The 13,558-nt window shown below is 36.4% G+C and overlaps 1 protein-coding gene across 2 annotated transcripts in view; it reads right to left on the bottom strand.

The window, feature by feature from the left end:
* GSK3B (glycogen synthase kinase 3 beta) overlaps positions 1-13,558 on the bottom strand; it is a 192,587-nt gene that overhangs the window by 18,070 nt on the left and 160,959 nt on the right. The window contains exons 9-10 of one of the 2 annotated variants that reach the window (XM_056109321.1): positions 12,948-12,986; positions 10,152-10,338 (exon numbers count right to left, since the gene is read on the bottom strand). In XM_056109321.1, the coding sequence (XP_055965296.1) occupies positions 10,152-10,338; positions 12,948-12,986 (226 nt within the window). The remainder of the gene's footprint in view (positions 1-10,151; positions 10,339-12,947; positions 12,987-13,558) is intronic. The other variant, XM_056109322.1, reaches the window with a different exon arrangement.

Here is a 13,558-nt window from a genome sequence, read left to right as displayed (position 1 = left end):
TTTAAGTCAGTGCAGTTTTAACATGATTTAATATCTAGGAAAGTATTAGAATCACAAGTATATAGAACCACAACCTATTACTTTCTGGCTTTAGTAATAAAAAGTAATACAGCATATGGTTTTATGGTCACTTTTCTATTTTACAAAACAAGTTGGTAGTGTTGGTGGTATAGTGAGCATAGCTGCCTTCTAAAACTTCTAATGGTAGGCATTCATGCACGAAACATTTCAGCACCACACTTGCCACCACCAGTGTCTGCTTCTTTCCATCCCTGTCCCACTGTCATCCCCCCACCCCCCACCGCCCTCACACACACACTCCATCCACGGTAAACTTTCTACTGATGACCAGATCTCAGTTTCTGTTGCCTCTGGGCATTTGTTATTACCCGACTCCATTCATTTATGTCGTGCATGTAAGAGATATCATTCTGTCTCTCTCTCTCTCTGGATGACTTCACTCAGCCTGATACTCTCCAGCTCAATCTACATAGCAGCAAATTGCTTGATTTCACCTTTCCTTAAAGCTGAGCAGCATTGTTTGTGTATATCTACCATAGTTTTCTTCATCTCATCATCTGTTCTTGGGTACTCAGGTTGTTTCCAGGATTTGGCTATCGTGAATAGTGTTGCAATGAACATAGTAGTGCAAATACATTTTCTGAAAGAGTTTAATAGTTTAGGGCCCTTGAATCAGATGCCAAGAAGTGGGCTTACTAGGTCATATGGATGTTCAATTCCCAGTTTTCTGAGAAGCATTCATATTGCCTTCCAAAAAATGCTGAACCAGTAGAAATTCTCATCAATGGTGGGAAAGAGTCCCATTCCCCCCACATCCATGCCAATACTGGTTATTGTTCTTTGTGATGCATGTCCGTCTCAGTGGTGTGAGATGATATCTCATTGTTTTGATTTGCATTTCCCTGATGATAAGTGATTTTTTCCCATGCCTTTTGGTCATCTATAGGTAGTTAGTCCTAAATTTAAAAAGTCATATTTATCACCACAATTATGATTAAGAAAGACTTCTTTAAAATCTATCCATCCATCCATTCATCCACCCACTCAACATAGGTCCTATTCTAGGAATACTGACCATAACACAGTATGTTAGGTTCTAGCAATTGTTTTTATCAACTGAAATGAAAATGGACGAATAACTGTAGAAACAAATTGCAAGCAAGGCCTTCAATCTATTTAGAATAAGATACTTTCAAATGAAAAAGATATAATGTGCCTAGCCTAACTTCTGAAAGAAAATCTGAAAAAGGAAAAGATGACCAGATATTTTACTCTAACATTTTAACAAAGCTACTTTCAATAAACACACAACACACACACATACACAGATAGAGACCTTAAAAAAACCCCAAAAAAACAGTAATCCTTTTCCCTAGGGAGAAGACAGTCATTTGGCCCTTGGGTAGGGAAAGAAAGCTAACTATTAAAAAGAATGAAAGAGAAAAGAAAACAGGAAGCCAAGAAAAGAACGAGGAGGCTCTGCCAAATCCAAGGACTCCAAGGGAGATTAAGTGAAGTCCACAAAACAGAAAGATTCTTAACCTAGTAGGACCAGTGAGTTAATCGATAGGGGGTGCTGGCAGGGAGGGGGTGTTTGTGTTTTGAGACAAATATCCCATAAAGCTAAGAATTTATAAAAAGGCAACCACCCAGTTCCACATTCCTTGGCCCCTATAATTCAATGTTCTTCCTTCTTTTTTAATTATACGCATTCCTTATGGCTTGTTTTTCATTTATTACTCTTGTCTTTCAGAAAGCTTGCTGTAACAGTTTTTGTCTGAGTGAATAAGTAAACCTCCATGTATATTTGCAACAGTAGATTTTAATCTTAATTAGGATGGTAAATCTGATTATCCCCCCAGGTTAAAGAAGAGTAAGTACTATATTCTGCATTAATTTTTATTCCCTTTTGAGGTTACAGACTTTGTCTATTTCTATGGCACTGTCATAACTAGCTCATTTGGCTGTAATTGGTTTTTGTTTGCAGCAATTACAAACTAATCCCAATACTGTCTATCCATGATTACTATAAAAATTGAGAGAGCCAGGGCTGGACATACAGCTCAAGAAAGAGGTATAGGTTTAATCTCTGAGCAGGCAAGAGGTATAGGTTTAATCTCTGAGCACAATTAGGAGTCACCCCAGCATAAGCAGAGCCAGGAGAGTCTCAGAGCACCACCAGGTATACCACAAAAGAAAACAAAAACCTGAGACAGTGAATGTGGACATAAACTACAGTGAAAGAATTAAAAAAGACGGCCCAGAGGAACAGATATTTATTGGCTTACCGTGCCAGTCTAGCAAACACGTAAGGTCAACAGTTTTTTCCCCAGGGCCATAATACCAGCAGCTCTGCTGCCTGTCTGTGATCCCACTGCCACAAGCAATTTCTAGCTGCACTAGTCAGGATGTGCCAAAACCAAAGGAATGTAACTCCCAATGAGCACTGAGATATGCAAGCACCATCGACCAAGAAATGAAACCCCTGGTGAGCACCAAAGCAACCTCTGACAAGCACTGTAACTAGTAGATAACTAGAAATGCAACTAAGGACTATCACCTCATCCCCAGCAGCAATTGCCATGCCAGGATGGTGTATCACCATCTTGTTTTAGATAAATTAAACACTACTCAGAAAATTAGTAAACAAATTACTAGGTGCTCACTGTTGGTGATATTCACAACATTTTGTATGAGAACTACATGACATCTATATAAATCCAATGCTACTTTGATGTGGAACCACCCACAAAGGTGCATCAATTTATGTCACTTTAAAATGCTTCAATGCATGTGTTCTACTATACACATATATGTATGTTTACCTGTATTACACACACACACACACACACACACACACACACACACACACACACACACACACCCTGACCAATGTCTTGGAACTATATATTAGATTTGAATTATTTCGTACACAATACTGCATATTTTTATTATCTTGGTGATATATATTATCAATGTGCTGATTTTCCCGGAAGCTTATCTCTCTGAATCACAATGAACTTTGTTAGAACCCTGAGTTTTTATTGCTTCTATACCACTTCATTCTGGTCAAAGTACAAAAGTGGGCCAAATACCCTCAGAGTGAGCAAGACTAATTCTTTTTCTTTTAAAAACCATTCCTAGCAGGTGCTGGATTTAAACAAAGAAAAAAAAATTTTTTTTTCATAAGCAGCGCCAGGATTTGAACCACTGTTTCGGTTGCAGCTGCATGCAAAGCAGGTAAGTACCTTAACATCTGCACTCTTTCTGGCCCAGGAGTAATTCTTAGTTAAAATGAAGACAATTTTGACCTTAAAACCTTGAAGTCAACACTATTTGTACTCTAGCTAACTGAATTAAATAAAATGTCATTGTTCCCTTTTATCATAAATGTGTATTTTCTCTCCCTGCAGCATGTTTCTATTGTCTAGCATTTCAATATCTAAAAGAGTAGAGCTTGCTTAAACATTTTACTCTTCTAGATTACTTACAAAATACTAAACTTTTTCTGCTAACTATTAAACAGCTTAACCTTTCACTTGTCACAACAATCTCCTTATTCAAACCCAAACTTCCTCAAGTCAAATGTCATAAAGGTATTTTATAGACATTTCATTCAAAAGAACAATAAAACATAAATTGCCAATGCAAATTTAGGATCATTTATGAAATTTATTTAAGATCTCATTTATAAACTATGTACCTTATATTGTGTAATGTTTATCCAATCTATTATAAATTATGACAAATTAATGAACCCAAAATCCCTATCACAGTATTTGAGAATATTAAAAGATGTACCACTACCTCAGATGGTTGAAATACTGTGTCCATTTAAGATATGTGTGAGGATAAGGCAGTCTAGAAGAAAACACCTGGAATATAAAGGCCAGATAAGCAGGTGGGGCTGACCAAATTTATATTTATCATTATTTTATAATAGGAAAATAGGTTGAAGATCATAGAATCTCCCAATATCGTCAAGAATGAGTTAAAATAAACTTTATAAACAAGTAGCCTACTGTTTTTTTTTTTTTTTTTGCTTTCTGGGTCACACCTGATGATGCATAGGGGTTACTCCTGGCTCATGCACTCAGAAATTACTCCTGGTGGTGCTCAAGGGACCATATGGGATGCTGGGAATCAAACCAGGGTTGGCCGCGTGCAAGGCAAACACCCTACCCACTGTACTATCACTCCAGCCCATGTTTTGAAATCAAGGAACTATAACATTCAATGAAATGCATTTCTAGAGTACTAGACTCTGTTGCTTGTCATGCTATTCTCAATCCTGCTCTATTCTGTAACACATTTCTATATTCTTTTAAAGATCTAGCTCTTATCCTATTCCCACTTCATTTTTTCTTTCTCTTCTTCTTACTACAACTTTTTCTCCACTAGCTTCTTAGAAACACTTTTATGGTCCCCCCCCAGACACACACCTAGTGGAACTCAAGGTTTACTCCTGGTTCTATATGCAGGGATCTCTCCTGGTGGGTTAGGGGATCATATGGGGTATCTGGGATTGAACCCAGGTAAGCCGCCCGCAAGACTCCCCCCACTGTTACTATCTCTCCAGCCCCATGGAAACACTTTTCTACTTCATCTGCTTTCCTAAATGTCTAAATATTTTTGCTCCTCAATCCAAAGATAAGTATGCATAAGTTCGTATACTCTCTGCCTGCCCCAAATGCCCTATTTTAATTGTTATTTATTTAAGCACTTTCCCCCCCTTCTGGTAGAGTCAATAAAGTACCATTTCTTCCCCCCCAAACAATTAGTCTTTTCTCTAATGGCTCAGTAGAGTGGTAGAGAATTACTTATAATAATACAAATTGATGATAATCTCCTCTCAGCTCTGCCCAGTCCCCATCCTAACCTATGCCCTTGGGCAATACATGTTAAAATGATTTTACTCTGTAGAAATTCATACAAGTTGGTTAGAAAATTGGGACCTATGTATGACGGGACTTGTTGGAGACTCACCTTTAAAGATATAAAACAATCTACTTCCCAACTTATTCAACCTTGGGACAAAGAATTGATGAATAAAGAGAAAATTTGATCCCTGTTTGGATTTCTTTTTTTTTTTTTGCTTTTGTTTTGGGGCCACACCCAGTTGTGCTCAGGGCTTACTCCTGGCTCACACTCAGGGATCACTCCTGTCAGGAATCAGGGGATCATATGTGGTGTCAGGGAAGGAACCTGGATTGAAAGTGTGCATGGCAAGAGCCCTACCTATTGTACTATCTCTCTAGTCCCAAAACTTTTTCTTTTAAAGACACGTTAAACTGAAATACTACAACCTTGAAGGTTTCAAAGGACATTAATTAATTCTATTAGAAAACAGTACACAAACCATTCATAAAAATGTTTTCAGACCATCATCTAAAATACAAGACTTTATTTTCATGTTAATTTAAGAATGCAATTTATTAAAGAATAAGTAAACAGAATTTACTGGGTCCTGATTCTTTATACTGCAATAAGCTTATGGTCACAAAGAGACATCATGTCACACCCATTATCAGAGAGAATACAGCAAAAATAGACGCCATGTGCAGACTAGCGATGAGTCTTCACGAGATAATGCATCTGCCATTACATTGATCTTGCACTACGCAGACTTCAGAATTGTGAGGAAGAAATGTTTATTGTCTAAGTCTTGTACCAGTGCCAACCTACAGATTAAGAAAACCTGAAAACTGCTTGCATACCGATGCTACAATTTCTGTATTAATTAAACCACATCCAAATGTGAGACACCAGTTGGTGTGCTAGCATCAATGTTACTTTATTTACTTTAGCAGCCTGAACGGACTGATTTTTAAGACATACTGCAGTGGATTATTAGCAATAAAAAAGAATAAAATAATGGTAGAAGCAATATAACATGATTAAATCTTCAAAATGTTTTTAAATGAAAGAGGATAGATGCCAAAGGTCATATATTATGCAATCTTATTTACACGAAATATTTGGTATAGGTAAAAATTCAGAGAGAGAAAGTAGACTGGAGGTTACCAGAGGTTAAAAGAGGAGGAATTAATGGGGCAATGATAGCGGCAATTAAAGAACATTATGAATGTACAGCCACTGAAGGCTTACTTTAAAAAGGTTTATCTTATGACATTTCAAATGTTTTTAGAAAACGCTCATTTTTAAAATTAGTTAACTAAAAATTTGGGGGGCAAACTCAGTAATGCTCTGCAGCTACTCTTGGCTCTCTGGGGATCACTCAGGGGGACATGTGGCACTGGGGCATGCCACATGATAGCATGCTTTGGACACTCTTAGCCTTTTGGGCTACCTCTCTGGCTCTATAGCCCCTGGATTATGATTTGAATTTTCTCCATAATCCCTTCATATCTTGATGATTTCCTCACATATATATATATATATATATAATATGTACACACACACATATATAAATTTCTTGATTATATATATATCTATATAAGGCCCTCCCGTTGATCGTCGATTTGCTCGAGCGGGCCCAGTAACGTCTCCATTGGAGACTTTGTTGTTACTGTGTCTGGCATATCGAACACTCTTGGTAGCTTGCCGGGCTTAAAAAAATAAAATTATTTTTCTCAAGAAGTCTGAAACTTAGGTGACAATGACTCTGCTGTAAAAGACATTGCCTGAGAAATAAAGCTCCCAGAAGAGAGCAACATGCAACACAGAACACCCTGAAGAGATGCCTCCAGGCTGTCTTAACCGGGCAACTCAGAGGGGGACAGGTGAGTTTCCCTTCCCTCCCCACCAGAGCTCTGGCAGCTGAAAACCTCCAGCATTTACATGCTCATGGCCGCTCTCCACAGGCTTGGATGAGCCTCACCCATGAGTGAATCTGCTGTACAATCACATTCTAAATTTTAGAACTCTTGGAGCTCTCATACTCTACACCACTGATATACCAATAGTAGCATACAACATTTGATGGGGTTTAAAATAGAAAGCAACTAATCTCATATATACATATATATGAGATTAGTGTGTGTGTGTATATATATACACTATGTATATATACATGCATATACATACATATATACGTATATATATGTATATAAGCACAGAAGGCTTGATCTTTAACAAACATGTTAGTAATCTCTTAAAGAAGGGCTTAATGGCTCTAGGATGAAATACAACCATCTCCACACACTTTCCTCTAAGGAAACTTTATCAGAACATTTTTAGTGGATTATTCATAACAAGCAATACAAACTTGTTCTGGTTCTGCTTTGGGCGGCACAATTTGGGATTTGGGGTGGAAACATTCAAAATATGGTGGGAGGAAGGTGCAATGGTGATGGGATGTGTTCGAATATTAAATGTAATAAATTATTATGAACAACTATGAATGTCACTGTCCTCCCAATTTGTTCATCGATTTGCTCGAGCAGGCCCAGTAACGTCTCCATTGGAGACTTTGTTGTTACTGTGTTTGGCATATCAAATACGTCACGGGGAGCTTGCCAGGCTCTGCCGTGCGGGCGAGATACTCTCGGTAGCTTGCCGGGCTCTCCGAGAGGGGCGGAGGAATCGAACTCGGGTCGGCCATGCTGGCTGATGAACAAGTTTATAAAAATAAAATTAAATAAAAAAGACATTGACTGCAGTAAAAGAGGTTAAAACACACACACACACACACACACACACAGACACACACACAAGAAAAATCAACAGTTCCTGGTCTGCTATATTTCATTATATAATCATCACTAATTTTTTTGTTTTTGTTTTTTGGGTCACACCCGGCGATGCTCAGGGGTTACTCCTGGCTTATGCACCCAGGAATTGCTCCTGGCGGTGCTCGGGGGACCATATGGGGTGCTGGGAATCAAACTTGTGTCGGTCATGTTGGCTGCGTGCAAGGCAAATGCCCTACCTGCTGTGCTATCGCTCCAGTCCCAATCATCACTCATTTTAAGTCAAAATATTTTTTTCAAAAAAACTCTGAGTACGACCATTATGTGAAACTTAAAAATATTGTGCTAATCTACTTAAAAAAACAAAACAAAATGAGAGTTAACAATCACATGGTGGTGCTGACATGCAGTAAATTATGGTAACCTACAAAACTGTAGATATATGTATATATATATATATATATATATATATATATATATAATAACTCTGTGCTTGGGACTACTCCAGGTGGGCTTGGGGACTATTTGGGATGAGAGGAATCAAAAGGAATCAAACTTGGGTCAGCTGCGTGCAAGGCTAGCGCCCTATCTGCTGTATTATCTTTTCAGTCCCTTATATATCTTATCTATTGTATGTGACATTATCTAGGATTTTCCTAAACACATCCAAACATTTGTTCTATATTCTATTATTAAACAACAGAAAATGTCTTCATTGATTTGTTGGTGATTATTTTACCTCTGTATGAAAGAAAGGCTGGGTCTTTATAGTAAATCTAATGTGTCATATGTTTGTTATTTTCAATCTTATAATTTGGAAATAATCTATCGTCTTTGCTTAGGATGTGTGGGCCGCATAAGGCCTTGAAATCTGGCCTTTGTACAAGACAGGATGAACACCCCATTGGCTGGTCCATATACCTTTACTCAATGGCCCACATATAATGTTATAAATATCCAAACAAACTTGGGAGAGAAAAAGGTTTCCTATCCATGTCTTCGAAGGTAGTCTTCGAGATACTTCAGGCAGTTATCAGGGGTCCCTATTAATACCTTACTTTTCAATTTTTAATTTTGTCCATTTGGATCCTCTAATCCCATTTATTAATATTTGGGTGGGGAAAAAATCATACATGTGAGTTATGAGTTTCCCCTACTGAACAACTTCCCTATTTCTTCTTAAAATGTCTTAGCCAGGAAATGAAACAATATTGCAAAGTTTCTGATCAGCCTTACAGAGTAAAAAAAACAAGGAAAAAAAAAAAAACACCACAAAACAAAATCAGTTTCAGGGTATCTGAACTACTTTTCTTTCACAGCTGTAGTTTAAGCCTGCATCAGCATTTCTAGAAGCTGCATTATACTCCTTAAGATCAAAGTCAATTGAATATCCTGGACTACTTTTTAGCAAGTCAGATTTGGAACATACTTCTTCAACAATACAATTCATTTGCACATTAAACCTAGGGCTACTTAAGATATAAGGAAAATTTACCACAAAAATGGGAAATAAATCTGTATCCTGGTGTAGAAAACTATCCATCTCCTTTCAGATTGCCTAAACTTACTAACTAGTAAATCAATTATTTGTTGCTATTTTCTAAGAAATTGTATTAATGTTCAATGTAACAAGAAAACCAAATAATCATAAATAGTGGTAGACTTAAATAATCACTTAGGATCTTAATCACAGAGAAAAACAAAGAAATAGTAAAGAAACAACAATTATCCCTAGGTACTTCAGAAACTACCATGCCATGAATTTTATTTTCCTTTGAATACTTCCTCAGTAACAAGCAACAGTGCCACGCCCCAGAATGGACGTCAATTTCTCTAGCTTCTAATGCAAGGTTTACAGGATTACAATTCTTAATGTATCTGAATATAACCACTTCACTTCTAATTTAAAAAAACTTGATCTAAATTATATTTATTTCATAAATTTAGTATCTATACTATAATTATTCTAGTAAATGCAAGGAATGTTAATATTCTAAGTTTCAGAAACAAACCTGAAGGTGACATTATTGTATATATTTTTTACTGGTGAAAAGCCAAAGTTAGTTAAATCCCTATGGCTTCTTCAATGCTCAGATTTATTAAAATTAGAGAAGCTAAGCCCATTTTTTTAACTGATCAACAATTTTACTGAAAAGAGTGGGAGTGGGTGGAAGGGAGAACTGAGCGCAGCCTGCGTCCTCTGTCCCTCCCCCGTCAGGCCTGGTTGTGTGGGCTCAGGTCTGGGGCCCTTGGCATCCCACAGCCTGGGAGAGAGCTGCACCCATTAAAAAAAAATTATTGACTATTATTGTGTTCAAAACCACGCGAGGTGGCTTAATGAGAACTTAGAAATAATGTACTCTACCTGTGTGAGCACTGAATGCACCTCCATTAGTACTATGCAGATTTTAATTATCACCTTATATTCACACGTAGCTTTCCCCCAAACAGTAAAAAGCAGGTTATGTTTGGAATTACCTTGAGTGGTAAAGTTGAAGAGTGCAGGTGTGTCTCGCCCATTTGGTAGTTTGACATTTGGGTCCCGTAATTCATCGAAAAATGAATGTGCACAAGCTTCTAATGGTGTCAATCGGGCAGTTGGTGTATACTCCAGCAGACGACTACACAGCGCGATTGCCTCTGGCGGAGTTCGGGGTCGGAAGACCTGCAGAACGAAAGAGGGGATAGATTAATTAATTTTTTGGTGTCATAACCTTAACAAACCATCATGAATACTGAGTGTATTCCCACCATGTACAAAATCATGGCTGCATTTGAAAGGAACCTTTTAGAATGAAAAGAGTTAACTGCATATGATTCACTGCACTAGGGTGAACTGCTGAAGACTATATAGGAAAAACTAAAATAAAAAACTAGGGAAGTTGGGGGAAAAAACCCCACCCCACATATGCTAATCATAAAGCAGCGGTACAATCAAACATGCACACAGAGTATGATAGGCAGATGAAGAGAGTCTGGATTCTAGAAACAATCACAACTACAATAAAAAATTTAGGGTATTGACTGCAGTGGCCATAAATAAAACATTGCTTCTTTTGTGTGATTAATGCGGAACAATTGCTAATAATGGCACTATTGAAATTTGGCAGTATCTTTTTTAAAAAGAAAAACAGTTTACACTAGGCCTATAAGTGTTAATTATTTGATATTATCTCTTTAATAAAGAGTCTTATTATCTGAAGCCTTGATTATTGAGAAATTGAAAAAATGTCCAGAGTTGTTTCCTCAAATAGTTATTATAATTAAGGCCAGATGATCCTTATTTAAATGAACAACCTACGGTTTTAAACAGAGTAATGTACTTTTCAATCAGTCATTCACTCAAAGTTGTCAATTGACAACTATATTAAAGAAAAATGCAAGTAAGTTAATTTGCCTAAAGAATAGGAAGTTTTCTATTCATCTATGTCTTAAAACCCCCAATCAATACATAAAATAATGAAAACATATTTTCAGTTATGAACAGATACAGAGGAAACATGAAAACAAAAGCCTTTGAAACTTAAGAAAAATGAGACTTATCTTTTGATACAAAGAACACAGAATCAAATAGAAGGTGTAAAAGTTGACAGACACATAAAGAGAAGCAGGCATTATAAAGATATGGCAACAGACCCCACGAGTGAGAAAAGGACAGGCAGATTGTGAGAAGGTACCAAAGAGCCTGGCAGGTTAAGTATTTCCTAATGAGAAAGGCTCATGTCACATCTGGCTATTCACTTAGGTGAAGCAAAAGTAAACATACATATATACATACATATATATATACACACATGCACATATATATGTATATATAGTCACACTACAGAGCTCATTTACATTTTAAGACATTATAAGAGTATTTTCTATAGCAAAAACCATCTTTTTTTTTTGCTTTAGTGTTCACATAAATTTCATTTTTTAGGTGCTGGTGCTCAAACCCAGGGCCTCACACACTCAAGGGAGTACTCTACCACCGAGCCACATATCTCCAGCCCTACAAATTTTATGATTAAAAAGATATTTTACATGTAAACTGAAAGTTAATCTGAGTAGGACTTGAGGAATTTATTTCAGAACACTAAAGATCTCTGGTCAATTTATTCGGCTACTTTTTTTTTAATTTGGCTATGTTTAAAAATAAAAAAAACCTCTCTAAGGTTGGTCAAACACTGCTTTTTTCTTTTAAGGATTTGGCTTTTACCAGTCAGGAAACGTTAAAAGTACTACATTACTTGGAATGCTCAGATCTTCCACTGTTCTTGGCTATTTCCCCTCTGTTGTGTCCTTAGTCAAATTCAAAATGAAAAAGAAAATAACCAGTAGAAAAACTACTTTTCATTAAAATATTAAGCAATACTGAAATATTATCACTGGAATAATCTGCATTTGTGTGACAGAATACAGATTTATTGGTTGGCCTAATAAAAAAACGCTTTTGTGCCAAAATGAAGTACATTAAGTAAAATTAAAAGTACAACCAAAAGGAAGAATAATTATCTCTTATTAGCATTCAATTGTAGAGATGCTGGACAGTAAGCGCACTTTAAATAATTTAAAAAATATTACATTAATGGGATTTTATGATAAAGCTATTAATAAAGCAGCATCACATGCTTACAAAAAAATTATCCACATCTCTCTTTTTTGGTATCTTACTAGATACAAATGATATTCATGTTGGTACTAAGATATACATCAGCCCATTTTTCCAGGGAATCCTAGCTCATGGAATCAGAGTTAAAAACAATAAAGACAAGACTTCAAGAAACCATGTGAAGATCAAGAATTATTATTTTCAACTCTTTGATAGATTCCTGATGAGAAAAATCTTGGAATTTTAGTACTCTGCATAAAGCTTGCATAAAAATTACATAGGGTCAAAACCCAAAGCCTTCCCCTAAGTTCACATTTCTGACCCTAATACAGCAGGGTGTAGTAGCAGACATCTTCCAAAAATTATGTGCCAAACTAGAAAATAGCACCTCTTTGGTTTTAAAAAAAGGAAACCAGTAACATTGAATTTTTTTCTTTAATGGAAAGTTCCTGCTGCTGTCTCATCCCTCATTCTTTTTAATATTGTTTAACACACAGACAATATACCATATGTAAAACCTATACCCTACAGTTAACGAGAGCAAAAAATACAGGTACCTACGCTGTTTTTACTATTATACAACAAGAATGATTAAACTGCTTTGCCTTTCAAAAAAGTTCTCCCCCTAGTTTTATAGACCTGCCCTGAAATTTTGGGAAAAAAAATATAGTACATACCCGCACTCCTGAGGTGAAATGTCCTGTTCCTGACGAATCCTAAAGATGATAATGCAGTGAAATAATCCAAACAGGGGAAGTCAATCCAAAAGAGAATAGTCCAGCAAGGAAAAATATATCCAATGTTATAAGAAATCCATCGTGTGGGGGGGGACATAGAAAATGTTTATACAGTTATAAACTTTAAACATCAGTCTCCACAGTAGCAAGTCCAAGTTTTAAAAATTATTTCACCACAGTGTATGCAAAAAAATTTTTGATTGCGCAATGGTGAGGCACAGTAAAGAAACATTTTAATTTTAGTTTATATGTTCCAATGCCAGTGCATTTATTAAAAAAATACAAAACCAAAAAAAGTGAAAAGCAAAATGAAATCTAGAAGTAAAGTTCCCAAAGTAAAGTGTTTGGTCTTCTATGACCTGGATTTATCATCCATTGACATGGCTTGGAGGGTACATAGTAGCCCACTTTTAAAGATAAGAGATCCCAATATGCTAATTTTTCTCTTAATATATTCCAGTTATACAGTATAAACATTTTTGCTAAATTATTAGTGATGGGAGGAAGTTAATAATTATATTTATTTGTATTACTATAGATTCAAGCCACAT

Source organism: Sorex fumeus, unplaced genomic scaffold, assembly GCF_029834395.1.
Source record: "Sorex fumeus unplaced genomic scaffold, SorFum_2.1 ptg000265l, whole genome shotgun sequence".
NCBI classification, from domain to species: Eukaryota; Metazoa; Chordata; class Mammalia; order Eulipotyphla; family Soricidae; genus Sorex; species Sorex fumeus.
Note: the sequence above shows the minus strand (reverse complement) of the source record. Positions and strands in the feature narration are given on the sequence as shown.